Genomic DNA, 16,844 nt, shown 5'->3' on the forward strand with positions numbered 1-16,844 from the left:
CAGAAGGGAACTTTCTGGGGTTGTGGATGTGTTCTTTATCTTGAGTGGGGTACTAATTACCTGGGTGCATACATTTGTAAAATTTCTTCTAATCATATCTTAAAGTTTGTGGTTTTCATTGTAAGTGAATTTTACCTTAAATTAAAAAAAACTAAATGTATCAGCCTAGTAGGGCAGTGTGCTATTGTGTACCCCAGAAAAGCCATGTTCTTTATAATCCTAATCCAGTCTTGTAGGAGCGAATCTACTGGTTGCGAGGGCCCTCTGGATTAGGTCATTTCCATGGAGAGAAGATACATCAATTGTAGGTTGGACTCTTTGATTAGATGGAGGTGTGACCCCACCCATTCAAGGCAGGTCTTAATCCTTTGAAGCCTATATGAAGAGAATAAAAGTCAGAAAACATAAGGAGAGCTCAAAGCTGTCACACAGGGCAGAGATGAAACCAAGACACGGAAGTTTGGCGATGCAGAAAGAAAAAGCTCCAGGGACACCAAAGAGACCCACAGAAGCTGAGAGGGCCTTTTGAGACCAGAAGCTGGGAGAGAGGGGGCAGCGGACATCACTCCCTGCCTTCCCAAGTGACAGAGAAACTCTGGATATGATCGGCCTTTCTTGAGTGAAGTTATTCTCTGGTTGATGCTGTAATTTGGACGTTTCCATGGCCTGAGAACTGTAAATTTGTAGCCCAATAAATCCCCTTTTTGAAGCCAATCCATTTCTGGTATACCGCATTCTGGCAACTTTAGCAAACCAAAACAGGGAAACAGATGGGTATATAAACATTTAAAATGGGGTATGGTAAATGAGGCACTTAACCTAATTAGCTTCTTAGGGCTTTATGAGAGAGAGGTGGGGAGTATTTTCTTTTTAAAGCCCCATTTTGTTTGTTTGTTTTTGGCTTTTTTAAAGCTGTTTCATTGAGAATTATTCACATACCATACAGTTCGTCTAAAGTGTACAATCAATGGCTTTTAGTATATTCACAGGGTGTGGCATTCATCACCACAATCAATTTTAGATTTACTCCAAAAAAACCCCCATCCCCCTTAACAGTCACCCCTTAATCCCTCTATCCTTCCCCATCCCTACGTAACCATTAATGTACTTGTCTCTGTAGATTTATTTATATTTACATTTTTATTTATTTATTTATATTTACATTTTATATAAACAATTCACATTGTTTTAATGTGCCACCTAAGGTTCGAACCACAGGCCTCATCCTCGCCCCAGGGCAGGGTCTTGACTTCCATTATTCACCACTAACTCCCCAGCACCTGGTACAGGTCCCAGCTCAACAAATACGTTTTGACTAAATTTCAAAAGTCTATGCCCAGGAAGAAACCTGTGCCAGTAATCATCGCCTGCCTTACAACTTTTTCCAGCTTTTATTTATATGATGCTTGACCATGAGCATGTGAGAGCATTGAGAACAGAAAGAACCCAGGAATGACAAATAGAGTTCATTTTGCCCAGCAACTCCAATAATCAGCAGCTATAGTCCAAACCGTTGGGTTGAGGAGGATTCTGAGGCTGAGTCTGGTTTCAACAGGAAAAAATATCATGATTGGTTAGTATTGCCTGCTCCAGGTGTGCAAAGTGCCAGGCCACACTTTTGCCATTCCAAAAGAGCCCACAATTAAGGGATGCGTAATATGTAAATAAGGAAAATATGCTATATTTAGAGAGAGGGTGGCTGCCTATGTTGAAGTGAATCAGTCAGTAGCATCGCAATGCAGAAAAAAATGTTTAAGGACTGTTGAAAACTAACTCAAAAATCAATAATTGAGAGTAGCCTATACTGACCAACATTTACATGCAGAGAGATTTCCTCCTGCAAGCTGCAACACAGGCTCATGGGGCATTAAATGGATACATCCATACTTTCTACTTATATGTTTACTAGATGTGTGTGCCTAATTTTTCTGGCATGCATGGTTTCTGCAAATCATTTATAGCACTCTTAGCATTCAACTGGAAAAATTCAAGCAGGGGTACACTATCATAACTATAGTTAACTATACTAAACACTCTAAATATTATTTTAGTTAGTCTTCAAGCTCAGCAATGAGGCTATTATTTCTCTTATTGCAAAGGTTAAAATTATGTTTCAAAGGGAGTAAGTGGAAGAAAAGAATGAGAACTCTGGTTGTTTGACTCCTTTCATCTGTATGGTCAACTATTCTGCTATATTATTTCCAGAAGTAGCTTCCCAAAAAAGAAGGCCCTTGAGATCTCACTGGTGGAGTTGTCTAACTTTCTGTGCAACAGCATGTGTGGCCTCCCCAACTAAGATCAGATGATTGGGCCTCTTCTTTGGCATTGCCAGGGTCGGACAGAAGCATAAAGACCTCATTTTGGAGGCTTTTCTCTTCATTAGTTCATCAGTGGTTTTTCCTCCTAACTTGACTTTGACCCCTCACCAGTGATCTACTGCTAGAAAGAGTACTCTTTCATAATTGTGGCTTCCGGATTCAGAACAACGAATCAGAGAATTCAAGAGTGAGAAAGATGCACAAGATTCTCAGTTTCTGTATGACTCTAAGTATAAGCTTCGTGCATCTGAAGCACAACTTTGCATAAGACACAGTCAAACGCAAAGTCAAGTTAGGAGGAAAAACCACTGATGAAGTGTGAAGAGGAAAGCCTCCAAAATGAGGTCTTTATGCTTCTGTCCGACCCTGTCTGCTGACAATCCCATCTCGGCTGAGGAAACATGGGCAAGGACACGTCCCAGAAAAAAAGGTAAGGAATAAGAGAAGATATGGAGAAAGGAGGAAGGAAGAAACCGAAAAAAGGAAATTAAAGGACTACTATTGCTAATGCAATTATCTATTTCAGTGTGACACAGAGAGAATTTAACTCCGATCCCTTTTTTTTCTTCCAGATTATGTAACTACAGGATAGAAACCTATGATTCTAAAACCTCTTCCAGATTTCCAGATCTCTTTCCATTGAAGGGCAGAACAGATTTCCTTGAAACTATAAAAAGAAGATTAAAAAGCTACAGAATATCTGTTTACCTTCCTTAGGCTTTCAGGTTTAATTTTCTTTAGGACTGCATTTCAGAATTTGAGAACAGCCAGTAATTCCAAGGTTCTGATTCATGGCAGGGTGAAAGTTCCCCTACCCTGTCCCCTTCAGGCCAATCTGGAGAATGATTAACAAAGATTGCATGAACAATTTTCTTCCAAGAGTGAATTTGTACCAAAGGAAAAACACTGCCATTAAAATGCAATAGAAAACACAAGTCAGTTCTCTAGCCTGTGTACATGAATGTCTTAGATCCATTACTATATCTTTCAGTATATTCTACACAATCTTCAACATAGCAGAAGCATGTTCAAACTGAGCATTTATTAGGGTTTAATCACATGCAAGACTGCATTAGAGGCTTTGAATGCATCATTTCATTTAGTTCCTACAAGAGCCCAAGTAAATTAGGTATTAAATCACTATTTTCCAAATAAAGAAATTGATCCTCAGGTTAAGGAACTGGCTCAAGTTTATGTAGCTAGCAAGTGGTACAATCAAGATTAAAACCCAAATCATTGAATTTCAAAGTCCCTCTTCCCCTGTGCCACACTACATTTAATACATGGGAGCTATAATACTCTTCAGTTTCTGGGTATGGGAGAACTATCAAAAGGCTACTTAGAAACAATTTATTTGCTACTACCTAATCTTTCACTGAAGGATCATTCTAAAAATAGGACTTCAATTGTCCTTTTGACCAGCTATATTGGGAGTCCTGAGCCCCTGAATGAAATGAACTATTTCACTGCTTCCATGAACATATGCTTCCATCCCTTGAACATAACCATGCTGAGAACTATAAACAGGCTATAACTTCAAATCTTGCCTCTATCCTGTCATTCTCCAATTCCCTGGAAGAAAGATCTCCTTTCCCTCCCACCCCACCCCCCCGGAATTAAATCAACAGCAACAACCAAAAACAACAACAAATAACACACTTTAACTTATATTTTAAAAAGAAAAAACATAAAATACCTTTTTTGCTCAAGAGTAAATTATTCCGCTTGATTAGAAAGGTTTATATAAGAAGAAAAGGGTTGATTAATGTCATATTTAGATATTTTTCTCAGATTTAAATCTTCAGAATTGAATTCTTTTTTCTGCGTGGAAGGAGAGTTGAGGTTAGTGATGGTAAAGACAATTATCTGGGATTAAGCATCATGAAGATTCTCTGAAAATAGTAAAGCACCCTACAAATGTTACATAGCCATATGATAATTACTATTATTATAAAAGGTATAGTGTTGGAAAAAGAGTAATTATGATAATAACAATAATTTTATTGGTTCCCCATGGTGTTTCCCCATCATTCAAAACCTTTCATAAATATTCGCACTCAACCCTTTCACATTTATCCTCAACTTTCTACACAAATGTTCATCTTGTACTTTGATCAGGCTTGTCTTGGTGATAGTGAATAGTCATTGTAGATTCCAGCTCCAAATCTTCCCTGAGGTTATTCATTTTTCTTAAATGCTAGACCCGACCCGGTCTGAACTGTTATCCAGATCCCAACCTTCTTCAGCTCAAGTCCACTTGCTTACAAGCTGCTTCCCCTGACCACTCCAGTCCATAAAGTCCTCTGCCTTCTCTCAACTCTGGCAGCAATGCCCATATGTTCCTCCCTTCAGGCTCTCATTGGGTTGTCACAGGTTCATCTTTCTTTATGCATCTGCCAGTGTGATGGTCACGTTCATGTGTCAGCTTGGCCAGGTGATGGTGCCCAGTTGTCTGGTCAAGCAAGCACTGGCCTAACCCTTACCGCGAGGACATTTTGTGGACTTAAATAATCAGTGGATTGCATTTATGGCTGATTACATCTGTTCTAGTTTGCTAGCTGACAGAATGCAATATACCAGTGACAGGATGGCTTTTAAAAAGAGGAATTTAATAAGTTGGTAGTTTACAGTTCTAAGGCTGAGAAAATGTCCTTATGAAAACAAGCCCCTAGAAATATCCAATCAAAGGCATCCAGGGAAAGATACCCTGATTCAAGAAGGCGATGAAGTTCAGGGTTTCTCTCTCAAGTGAGAAGACACATGGCGAACACAGTCAGGGCTTCTCTCTCAGCTGGAAGGGCACATGGCGAACACGGTGTCATCTGCTAGCTTTCTCTCCTGGCTTCTGGTTTCATGAAGCTCCGTGGGAGGTGTTTTCCTTCATCTCCAAAGGTTGCTGGCTGATGGACTCTCTGCTTCGTGGTGCTGCAGCATTCTCTGCTCTCTCTGAATCTCTTTCTCCAAAATGTTTCCTCTTTTATAGGACTCCAGTAAACCAATCAAGACCCACCCTAATGGATGGAGACATGTCATCACCTAATCCATCTTAACAACCACTCTTGACTAAATCACATCATTCAGGGAGATGATCTGATTACAGTTTCAAACATACAGTATTGAATAGGAATTATTCTACATTTATGAAACGGGATTTTGATTAAAACCTGGTTTTTCTAGGGGGCATACTTCCTTTCAAACCAGCACAGCATCTATGATCAACTAAGGGGTGTGCCTTCCATAATGAGAGATGTTTAATCTAATCAATAGAAGGCTTTTAAGGGTGAGGTAATCACTTCAGCAGTCAGAAGACAGAATTTTCATTTCTGCTTCAGCCAGTCAGCCTCTCCTGGGGAATTCATTACAAATCTTCATTGGAGTTTCCAGCTTGTGGCCTGCCCTATGGAATTGGTCTCATGCACCCCTAAAGTTGCTTTTATAAAATCTCATGTTTTCAGATATCCCTAGAGACCCTGACTAATACAACCAGTATCCCTAGATGAACTAGATGGCATATTGAGTAGAGATAATTGAGCAGAGTTTAATCAAGGACTGTATATAGAAGTGTAGGTAGGGTAAAGGAAGAAATCAATGAATAATGAAGCACCCAGGTTAAAGACAAAGGTAGAGAAAAACGTACTGTTCCTTAGCCTACAGCAGCAAGTAAGGGAAGAGGTATAACCCAGGAAGAATAGTAGTTTAGGAGCAGGGCTTCTGACTGGAACCATGGCCTTTGTAAAGGAATGCAGCCACTATCAAAAGGACACCCAGCAGAGAAGCAACCAGAGAGAGTCCTAAACTCTGCCCCCTCCTGCCCATCAGTATCCTGCTAATCTTCCATGGCTGAACCCACAGGGAAGCCAGAATGCAGGGAGCCCAGTTCATGAAGTCCATGAAAAACATCCTCCCAGGGCTTAAAACAGGGTGGATTAACAAGGGCAGCCAAGTTTGTATGTCTGGTTTTCTCAGTCAGATTGTAAACTCCGCTGGTTCCCACAAACAGCTGATTGCAATTCTGACTTTCAGGTACTCCAAAACTGGAACCAAGCAGTGAGTGACTGTCTTCCCCTGTGGCTCCGGACAGACATTGTCTAGATCCCTGGACTTTGTGAAGGCCCCTAGATCACTCCTATACGTCTAAGATTACCTTAAATTACCCATCATGATAGTTCTGTTTTGCCAATTCCTCCCTGCTTGATAAGCAGTAAGAACTAATCCATGGGTGTCTTCAATTTAAGAAGAGTACGGTGGTATTTATATTCTATTTCTTTGACTGGACTAGCACATATTTGCATATAGTCATTTCCTAATATCATTGGGGCATACCTCTATCTGAGAAAACCCATTAGTAAAGAAGAAATTTAAGCACTTTTAATCTACTTAGCACTTCTTAAAAAAAATGCAACTGGTTCTTGGAGGATGTTTAGACATAATTTATGTATTGCCTTTCAATGGTGACAGGTATGGCCAAACACATGAATAAAGGCAATTTATCACTGAAACATAGGACTTGAAAATCTCTCCAAATCAACCATTTTATGTTAGGCTGACAGGAAAGTAGCTCAGTTAGATAGTTTAAATTTTTTGAAAGACCCAGTATACTTTTTATTCTTATGCCTTAGTAAAAAAATAAAGAAAGGAAAAACATAAATAGACTACAAGGGAATCTTGCAAAGATTTGGTATCAACACTTCCCTTCTTCCTTCCACATTTAGCACATGTGATATAGTACTAAACAAATTCTTACAAGTGAAAGAATAAATGAATGAAATTCTCCCATCCTCCCTGTTCATTCATTTCACCAAGTAAAAGCCCTCACTGCTAGGAATCTCAGTAGCTAATCTGAACTCCTCTTACAGCAAAGTTAATCTCCTTATACCCCTTCCCCTCAGTGTAGGTGGAAAAAGCAGACCTATTCTCTTGATACACATGAAAATTCCTCAAGTAACACCACAGCCTTTGTGAAACAGTAAAAGGAATCACTGCATTCTTGGTAAACCCACTTACAAAAGAGCAAAGTTTCAAATATTAATCAGTTTGCTATCATTTATTATTTGTTTGCTAATTCCCCAAATCAATGTTATTCCCATCCCTACCTCCACCTGCACCCCAAAATATAAACATGAACCCAAGAATGCCAGAGATTTGATTTATCTTGTTCCCCCATTGATCCCCGGTTATCAGCAAAGTGCTTGGCACATGGTAGGAGCTCTACTAATATTTCCCAAAGTGAACAGGAATCCACCATGTACCACCTATGGCTATAGCTTCACTTTAAGGATAAGCATTGGTAGAAATCTATTCCTTAATAGTGACTATAACAGTAGCAAGGACAGTAATAATAAAACATTTATTGAGTGCTGTAGTTTTCTGGGCTACTTAATGCAGATACCATAAATGGGCTAGCTTTAAACAACGGAAATTTATTAGCTCACAGTTTGAGCCTGTTTAGAATATCCAAATCAAGATACCACCAAGGCAATATTTTCTTCCTAAAGACCGGCTGCTAACAATCCTCAGCTCTACCACATGGCCAAGCACATAGCAGCATCTACTGGTGTCTCTATTCTCCTCTGGGTTTGGCTAATTTCAGCTTTCTTTCTTCGTCTGCATTTCATTCTCTTATAAAGGACTCCAGGAATAAGATTAAGAGTCATCCTAAATGAGGAGAGTCACAACTTAACTGAAATGCCTCATCAAAAGGTCATACTTACCATGAGCTCACATCCACAGGAATGGATTAGCTTTAAGAATAGCGTTTCTGGAGTACATATAATTTCAAATTACTGCACTCTACCTTCTGAACCCCCAAAAGATGTATTCTTTCTATAGGCAAAATACATTAATTCAATCACAGTATCTCAAAAGGCTTAAGTCATTTCATGAACAATGCTAAGTACAAAGTTTCATCAAAATTGGCTATAAGTGTGGTCTGTTCTGGGGTCCAATTCCCCTCCATTTGTGGGCCTGTGAAACCTACAGAACCAGTTTTCTGCTTCCAATATATAACAGAGGTACAGGGGTACAGGAATAGGATAAGCATTCCCATTTCTATATGCTTATATGTAGTAGCAATTTAATCCTCAAAACCTTCATAAAGCTCTATGAAATCAGTACCATTATTATACTCATTTTACAGAAGAGAAAACCAAGACATGGAGTCTCAGGTGTATCGTTTTTCCTGGATTATTGATCAAATAAGGTAGGAACCAAGAAATGCACCTGGAGAAGCACTGGAGTCAGAACTTTTAACATCTAATTGCAATTCATCTGTTATACTCCTAGAGAAAATGATGATAAATTCTTTTCAGATACCACGTATGGTATTTGCATTTCAAAGAAAAATAAGTGAATAACAGGATTGAAAGTGTGCCAATTTGGAACTTTGTGAGTTTTCACAATCAGATGGGTAATTTAAAAAAAAGCTCAATTACTTGCCAACACTGATAACCCACTGCGACTGGTTTGTTACTTTTCCTATCCCTACAATCAGCTTTACGTTACTATACCCTTTATCAGAAGCCACTGGGTTCAAAATGGAAAGACAAAGTAGAGATGTAAAACCAATCAATTAAAAAATAGAACAAAAGTGTGTCTAGATCCTGAAAAGGGAATACTAGACAGGTGTTCTTTCCCTCATATCAGAGACCCTTCCTCACATGTAACTTACAGAAGATTTTGTTCGAGCTTTAGGTATCTGTTTATAGAAGGCACTCCCAGAAATTAACAAAGGTATCACAAGGGTATAATTTTCTCCTTTTCCCAGGGTTGAGTGGATGATAAGAATGAAGTGAAATAGAAATAAAAGCAAAAACAGCAGGACAGAGATGGTGGAGGTAGAAGAGGACGATTCAGTGCAGTTTCTTTATTACTTTTAAAGCACACTTGTTCCCACAGCAATAGTCCAATTTGTACATGTTTCATCCACATTCACTCTTTACTTTCTTTTCAAAATTTTATTTACTAACAGGCACAAACTTTGTTCTCTTTTTCTTTCCAAATGTTGAAAAAAGTAATGATGTGTGTAGAACTCTTCAATATAGATGGTCAAAAGTCAAAGTTAGGTTAGGAAAAAGGTCTTATTGGTCAATAACCAACTCAAAAAGATGAAAGAAAACAGGAGAGCTTTATTTAAGTCCTCTTAATAAAGTTCAAAGATGGGGAAAAATAACTGTAATCCATGAATTACCGATTCAGAACAAGTAGTCCTGCTCTACATACTAGATTAGCGGAAAATGTTGAAGCAGAAAAAAGCAGACTGAGAAATGTTTTAACTTCCCTGTGCGAAGAATATCCTCTCCCTTTGTCCTCAGCATCAGTTTCAATTCCCTAAATCAGAGCATGTTGAATTTTTCTGCCAGAATCTTCCTGAAAGTAAGGACAACGTGTGTATCCTCCCAGCAGGCTAACACTGCCAGCTGCGGACAATTTTTCAAAAGGAAAAAATCATACAATTATATGTCAATAATTCATACAAATTCAGCATCCCGTTCCATAACAGAGATCTTGTTTTAGTCCAAGAAATTCCCCCAAAAAATATTTCAGTAAAACTGATACTTCAGAAAGATTATGATGGCGACCCATGATTTTTGCTACACAGCCACTGGGAGTAAAAAAATTTACTTAGAAGCACAATCTAAGTGGTAGTCTGGCGGACTGTCTGACATCCTCTCTACTCAAAACTCAAGCACCCAAAGTTTAAAAAGATGGAGAACCACACAACTGAAAGCAACCTGGTCACAACTGGCAAGTTGATTTGCTTTTTCTTAATTACTTTGACTTTAACCTCTAAAGGTAAAGATGCTGAGAGGTAATGAGCTTATCTGTAACAGATTAGCAAGAGCAAAAATGAAGCAGCGTTGCCCTAATGAACCGTGAGGTCCAGGGTTAATCATCTACACTTCTCTTTCCTCAAACCACTAACTAGCAAGCCTGATTAGCGCACTTATCTGTCCAAGCCTCTCAACCTTTTACCATTTTCAAAATAGTCTTTCTATTTTCTTTCTGGAAAAACAAAATTGCCGGCAGAGTACTTACTTTCTGACTAAAATGCTCTAAAATGTCAGTTGCATAAAAAGAGCAAAGTAATTGACTTAAGTCTTTGCCTTCACACACTTTCTTTCACATGTTTTCCTAAACTTCCTGTCATGTCTGTAGGAGCTACTGAGTGTGTATTATTTTCCCCCAGGAGTCAGAGGAAGCACTAAACAGGAAATCATAAAATAAAACAGCATCTAGATAACTGGAGAAACTTTATCCTAAAAGCAGCAGGAAATTACTCTACACAATCCCCTTACCCTTCAACTTCATGCATAAAAGAAAAAGTCACACTTTGTCTCCAAAAAACAGCTTTGAAAATCAAGCATTGAAAATGAGTCTGCACCCGCCTGTACTCCTGCCCCTGCCATTTCATGTCGCAGTTACCTGCTTGTCAATCTGGATCCTTTGCTACATGGTGAGAGCTGGAGGCACGAGTCACGCTGGAGACTCATCTTTGCATCTCCAGTCTCTGGCTCAATGAGTGAATAGATCAATGTCCACTCTCGGCTATTAAGTGGATTGGTCTTTCTTTTTCATTTAAAATTCATCTCAAAGATCTTGTTTTGACTATCTTCATGTGCTCTCTTCACTAAAGTAAATTGGCGAGCTTGGTTTGGGGAGTAGGGGTTGCATAATAGTGACGTAATTATGGATAAGTGGTAACAGGAGGGAAATCGAGGAGGCCAACCACAGAACTGAACGCTAATGTAAACGTATCCCTGAAGAGACAGAGAATGAGATTGGTTGTAAGGAAACCTGGGTCCCATTTCAAATGAGATAGTATATGAAAAGTGTTATAAAAATATATCAGGCACCTAGTAAGAGCACTATAAACATTAATTATTATTGCTATTCTAGTACTTTCTAAATACCTTCTTGTCTTTGAAAAATCCTTAGCTTCACTTCGTACTTATTTCTCCTCACCATGATATCCTAGGATTAATAACATAGTGTTTGTAATGTGTTTGAAATCCCTGAAGTGTTATAATCAACACAAGTATCATTTTATTTATGCAAACTGTGTCTATCCAGTGAGTCCACTTAAATACCTAGGATTGGGAATGCCTGTCTCCCAAGGTTTAATAAATGATTCCCTCTGGCTCTAGTAGCAAGTACTTTTTCAATGACAATGGAAGGGAAAGCAAAGGAATTGCTCTGTGGCATCTGTTATGCAACGTTCTTCGAATGGCACATCTCGATAAATGCATGAGAGTCCTTGGGGAGTTACTGCAGACAGTGAAGAGAGAGTGGTAGAAATCCCAGTATCTCTGAAAAGGAAGGCAAAACATATTAAAGTTAGAAAGGCCCCACAGTTTAAGTCAAGAAAAATCAATAATGATGCATTCAGTCCCTACTTTATGTACAATGGTAGATTTCTTGGGCCTCAGGAAATTGAGATGGAGAAGTGAGGAGATGATACGTAAGGAGAGAAGAGAGTGGAGGGAGGAAATACTTTATGTTTCAGAATCCAGGAAATGAGACAAAACATACTTGTGTGAAAGGTCTGGACCTGTTCTAAATCAACACAGCAATTTTAAATTAATCTAAATATTATTGCATACCCATTATATAAGTGGTGTGACCCATATATTTAGATATTTAACCCTTAGAATTAAGGATTAATGAAGCCCAGGTAGGTTGAGTAATTTTTAAAAGATAAGGTAACTAATAAGCAGCAGAACAGGATTGCACTGAAACCATCTGCATTCAAGCCTGGGGAGCTTTGTGTTCTGGGCTCAATACCTCTCCTTGCGTGGATGACAGACTTTCACTTTGAAAACTGAGGGGCTCAAGGGGAAGCACTGATTTACAAAGGCAGCAAAATACAGATGTGGTCTGTGGACTCAGCTCTGCGAAATGATCTGTGGCAGGGTTTTAAATACTCTGTTTCCTGCCTAACAATAGCGTCAAGATATTTTTAAGTCAATGAAATAATCTACACTAACACTTTAACATTCAGGTAAAAATGCTATTGATCAATTACAAATATTATTAGTATTTAATTCATCTGACTCAATGAGAAGAAAGCAAAGCCGCCATCTCTACATACTTATTCAATCCTCCCTTAGATGCACTAAAGTGCTACATGATTGATGTACCTACTTACTCTCACACCTACATTTTATAACTCTCTGTCCTGTTGCATTTGAGTGGATCTTGCCAGCCTTCTCAAAATTAATTTTTAAGTCAGAATTGTCTACACATTCAATGCGATCTGAAAGTACTTTATAGTGAAAACTATGGAAAGTGAATTATTTACCTCTAAATCATCATCAGGGATAGCTCTTCTCCACTTTACATTCCACTTTATGTGTTCATAAGCGTTGACTACAACTTCAATGGCTTTGGGACAAGAATGGCAAGCCTGTATCACCTGCAGAGGAAATGGTTTTGTTTGTTCGGTGATTCATATGATTCATTCATTCTGCTCACAGAGACGTCAAGGATTCATCGACGCAATGAGCTCCTGACACTCTGGAATGCTTTTGACAAGTCTCGTACCTTTGTGTGTTCAACCGCCCTGCCAACCCCCATAGCTGAAGGGCAGTTAATAAAATCTCACCAAAATATATGCTAACAAATAAGCTGAGAGCTTGAAGAATTGCTTGAGCTCTGCCCATAAATGAAGGAATTTTGAGAGAGGCTGGTCTCAGAATACCCTTCCAGCTGCCTGGGAAACTTCCATCTCCCCAGAAAAAATGATAATCAAAAGGCTAAATGTTAGTCATCCAAGAACTTAGGTTAACTGGTGACCAACAGGTAAAGCAAACTAGACAATAAGATAAGAATTGACCAAAAATTCTTCCCAGTATAAGCCCTGAAGAGGATCAAACCACACTCACTGGTATTGTAACTTTTGTCAACATACAAAAGATGGCATGAAGTCTAGCTATTTAGTTAGCACGTGGAATTCAACAATTCATGGTCAACCAAAAAGAAAAACAAACAAACAAACAAAGAAACCAAACCAAAGCAAAAACCCTTGGAAAGCTGAGTCAAGATGGCCAACATTTCCCTTAGGAAACAGAAGCATTTAGCTTTAGATTTTAAACCCTACTGAATATTTTTACATTTAACCAACTTTTGGTGTAGCTGTGAAGCTTAGGTCTACCTGATCAATTGATCAAGCAGTGTTTCCTAGGTGCCAATTGTGGAAATATAGAAAATGGACCAAAAGAGTAAAACACACTGATTTCTGAAAATAGGCTGGCAACTAGGCTGAGAGACAAAAGAACAGAGACAAAACATGTAAAGATGATGGAGATATATAGTTGGTCCGTATATTTAAGTGTTGGATTATATGGTTTAAAAATTAGGAATTATGGAAATTCCAAGAGGGAGACCTGAGTGGGTTGGGTTTAATCAGGAAAGATTTCTTAGGGAAGATGAGCACAACTTTGGATCCTAAAGGGTAAAAAGGTGTATGTCTGTGTTATGTGCATGTGTGTGAGCACTTACTCACCTGTCTGTATATGTCGCATCAGCAAATGCAACAATTATGTTGAAAGAGAGGGACGCATACAGAAAAAAAAAATACAATACAACAATCAGCTTTATTCTTTCCTTTTTTCCTGCCCATACAAACCCACTCTCTGGACCTCTTTTTATCCATTCCTGGCATGATACTGTAGGAAGCATGCACAGCTGTTTCCAGTTTGTTTTTAATAATAAAAAGTCCTTCAATTATTCTAGCTACAAAACATCATTTCAGTAATTAGAAATATACCTTATAATTGAATAACTGAAACTCCAAATTTTAGTGAAAGTAAAAGCTGGAGGCCTGCAGTGGGAATGGAGGTATTGTGAGCTTCTCTTTCTCTGCTTTCTTTTCCTCCCCTCCCCACCCAACCCTGGACTGCTCTGGGTTTGGAGGGGTTACAGGGAAAAGGGAAGCAAAAGTCTTGGTTGATCGGCCCAACTTGACCTTGCATTGGTGCCCTCTGTACTGGACTCTTCCTCTCATGGAGAGATTTTGTGAGTTTACAGAAAGCCCCTAACTAGGAACGTCCAACTCTCTTGGCAAGGATAGAGCTCTCATCAGATTGGTCCCTCAGAACCCCAGCCCCTCTCCGGTATTTTGTGCCTGCCAACACCTCCTGCCTCTTCCTACCAAGATGCCCCTATCTCTGGAAGTCCTTTGGGTGTGGCTTATTTCATTTAAAACTGACCCCAGCCTGATCTCTGATGTGACCCACAAGTCGTCCATGGGGGAACATATGAAAACACTCCTAACTCCCAATCAAGTCTCCTCTCTTCTTTGCCAGCAACTCAAGCCACAGGTTTTCTCCTTTACATTTTGACATGAGTTACATGTCAGTCCCATGTTTCCTTTGAAATTTCAGAAAACATGTATCAAGCCCCTGGAGGAGTCCTCTTAAAGCCCCTCATGGGGATTGAGAAAGGAAAAATCCCCCTCCCCTTTACTACAGGGTAGGCATGCCTCTGCACTTTAACACTTTCTCCAAAAAAGTGTTCTTCTTAAATTCCCAGCCCTTTTCAACCTCAGCTACTGTTGTTGGACACAAGATCATAAAACTGGTTTCCCACCTCCTTTGCAAGACCTTCATAGGAGATAGAGCATTGCATTTTCAAATGTGAGGCGGTCAGTACCTAATATCTTGAGGCCTCAGGCAAAACAGAGAAATCATTTTAATGCCACTTAACCATGTGTGTGTGCGTGTGTGTGTGTGTGTGTGTGTGTGTGTGTGTGTGTGTGTGTGTGCATGTATTTTGATAGTAAAGAGGGAAACCTGAATGGAGGGACCATATCAGGAAAGAGCTAACATTACTAGCAGGTAAGATGAAGCCAGCTGACAGTACACAAGTAATGTTAGTCTGAAGAGCTTGGGATTGATTTGTCAGGCACTGAAAAACTATTATATATTCTTAACATCAAACAGTTATATTCAACTCATTCCATTAGGAATCATTTGTTGAGCTTTGTGTTCAGTATTATGACAGTAATTCTGGGAAGATTATGATCTGCTTTTTTACCTTCAATGTGTATACAACCTAGTTGGAAAGAAAGATGAATGTATTTCAAAGAATTAAAGAACAATATAAGCAAATAATAAAGGACCAACTTAAAGACAATTAAGTGTCCTTTGAGCATCATAAGCAAAAACACAAAGGGAGAAACAAATATATCAAGGACAGAGAACAGCAAGAAGAGTGAACAGGAGAATACCAATGGCTTCTTAGCTAACTTCAGCACTTGTCATGAGAATGAATGGAAGAAGCAGCTGTGGGAGAAATATATAAGAAAATAAGGAGAACTTAATGACTAATCGGATTGGAGAAATGAAGAATCCAACTTTGAAGCCTGAGAACAAGGACAAGTAGGAGTGCCACTGATGGCAGTGAGGAAATCAAATGGGCATATAAATTTGGAGATGGACAGATAAGGAGTAGGAAGATATTTTACATGTAATGTCTTAATGTCAGTAAAAAATACACATGATAGAAGCTCCAAACAGCAGGCCAAGATGGAGATGGGGATTTGTGCACCATCAAAATATGTGCTGCTAAAGCTCTGAGGTTCAACAGTAACCTAAGTGGAAGAGGTAGGGGATCATGGACCAAAGCTTAAAGAATCTTAATAGGCACTTGAGAAGAAAAAAGGAAAACAATAGCTACCATTTTTGGAGGATTTACTATGTGTCAGGGACTATGCTAAAGTATATATTTTAGCTCGCTTGGTCTTGAAACAATCTTATGAGGTTGATTGAGAATAATTACAATTATTCTCATTTCACAGATTTAAGAACTGAGGCTTAGAACATTTAAATTGAAGCCCATTTAGCTAGTAAACGACAGAGCCAAGATTCAAACTCAGGTCTATGTGACCGCAGAAGTCAAAAGAAAATTTGACATGTCAGACTGAAAGATATCAAATGAGGAGAGTGAGCGTTCAAGGCTGGGTTACCATCAAGACCATGAAAACTGGAGAGAGGAAGACTGATTAGCTATCACCAGATATGATCAGAAGGCCAGTTTATGGAGGCATTGGTGGACTGAAACAGCCAGAGCTTCTTCCCATAGTCTGACTACCCAGAAGAACTAAGAATTCAAGAGTTCCCTAGGCCCAAGACTAAGTAAATAAAGTCAGTTCCTCCACCAAACTCACAAATACGATAAGACATGTGAGACAGAGGTTGAAAGGGGTTATTTTAGCAGAATTTCCCTCATGAGAACCTGAGACAAAGGAAATGGCAGGACTCTGCTAACATAATATATCAAAATCTAGCTTCAATGGACTAAGTCCAGGAGGAATAAAGAATGTCAAGTTGTGGTGACCATGGCACTGCTGGAAAAAAAGGGTTTTAAAGAATTTTCTAGAGCTCAGTTTCAAATCGGGAGGCCTAGCCTCAGCTGAGGACCTACACCAGGAATGGGGTGGCTGGACTCAAGCAGAGGTCTGAGTCAGTGCTGCGTCACAAAATGTTCAATAATGGCTCTCTGGAAGAAAAAAACTGTACGTATGCATAT

The 16,844-nt window shown here is 39.1% G+C and overlaps 1 protein-coding gene across 1 annotated transcript in view; it reads right to left on the reverse strand.

The window, feature by feature from the left end:
- Nucleotides 1-9,156: 9,156 nt before the first annotated feature.
- The window catches only part of ASB4 (ankyrin repeat and SOCS box containing 4), a 72,014-nt gene continuing 64,326 nt past the window's right edge, over nt 9,157-16,844 (reverse strand). The window contains exons 4-5 of the mRNA XM_077163204.1: nt 12,616-12,729; nt 9,157-11,623 (exon numbers count right to left, since the gene is read on the reverse strand). Coding sequence (XP_077019319.1) covers nt 11,435-11,623; nt 12,616-12,729 — 303 coding nt within the window. The 3' untranslated portion in view covers nt 9,157-11,434. The remainder of the gene's footprint in view (nt 11,624-12,615; nt 12,730-16,844) is intronic.

Source organism: Tamandua tetradactyla, chromosome 1 (assembly GCF_023851605.1).
Source record: "Tamandua tetradactyla isolate mTamTet1 chromosome 1, mTamTet1.pri, whole genome shotgun sequence".
In the NCBI taxonomy this organism is placed as follows: Eukaryota; Metazoa; Chordata; class Mammalia; order Pilosa; family Myrmecophagidae; genus Tamandua; species Tamandua tetradactyla.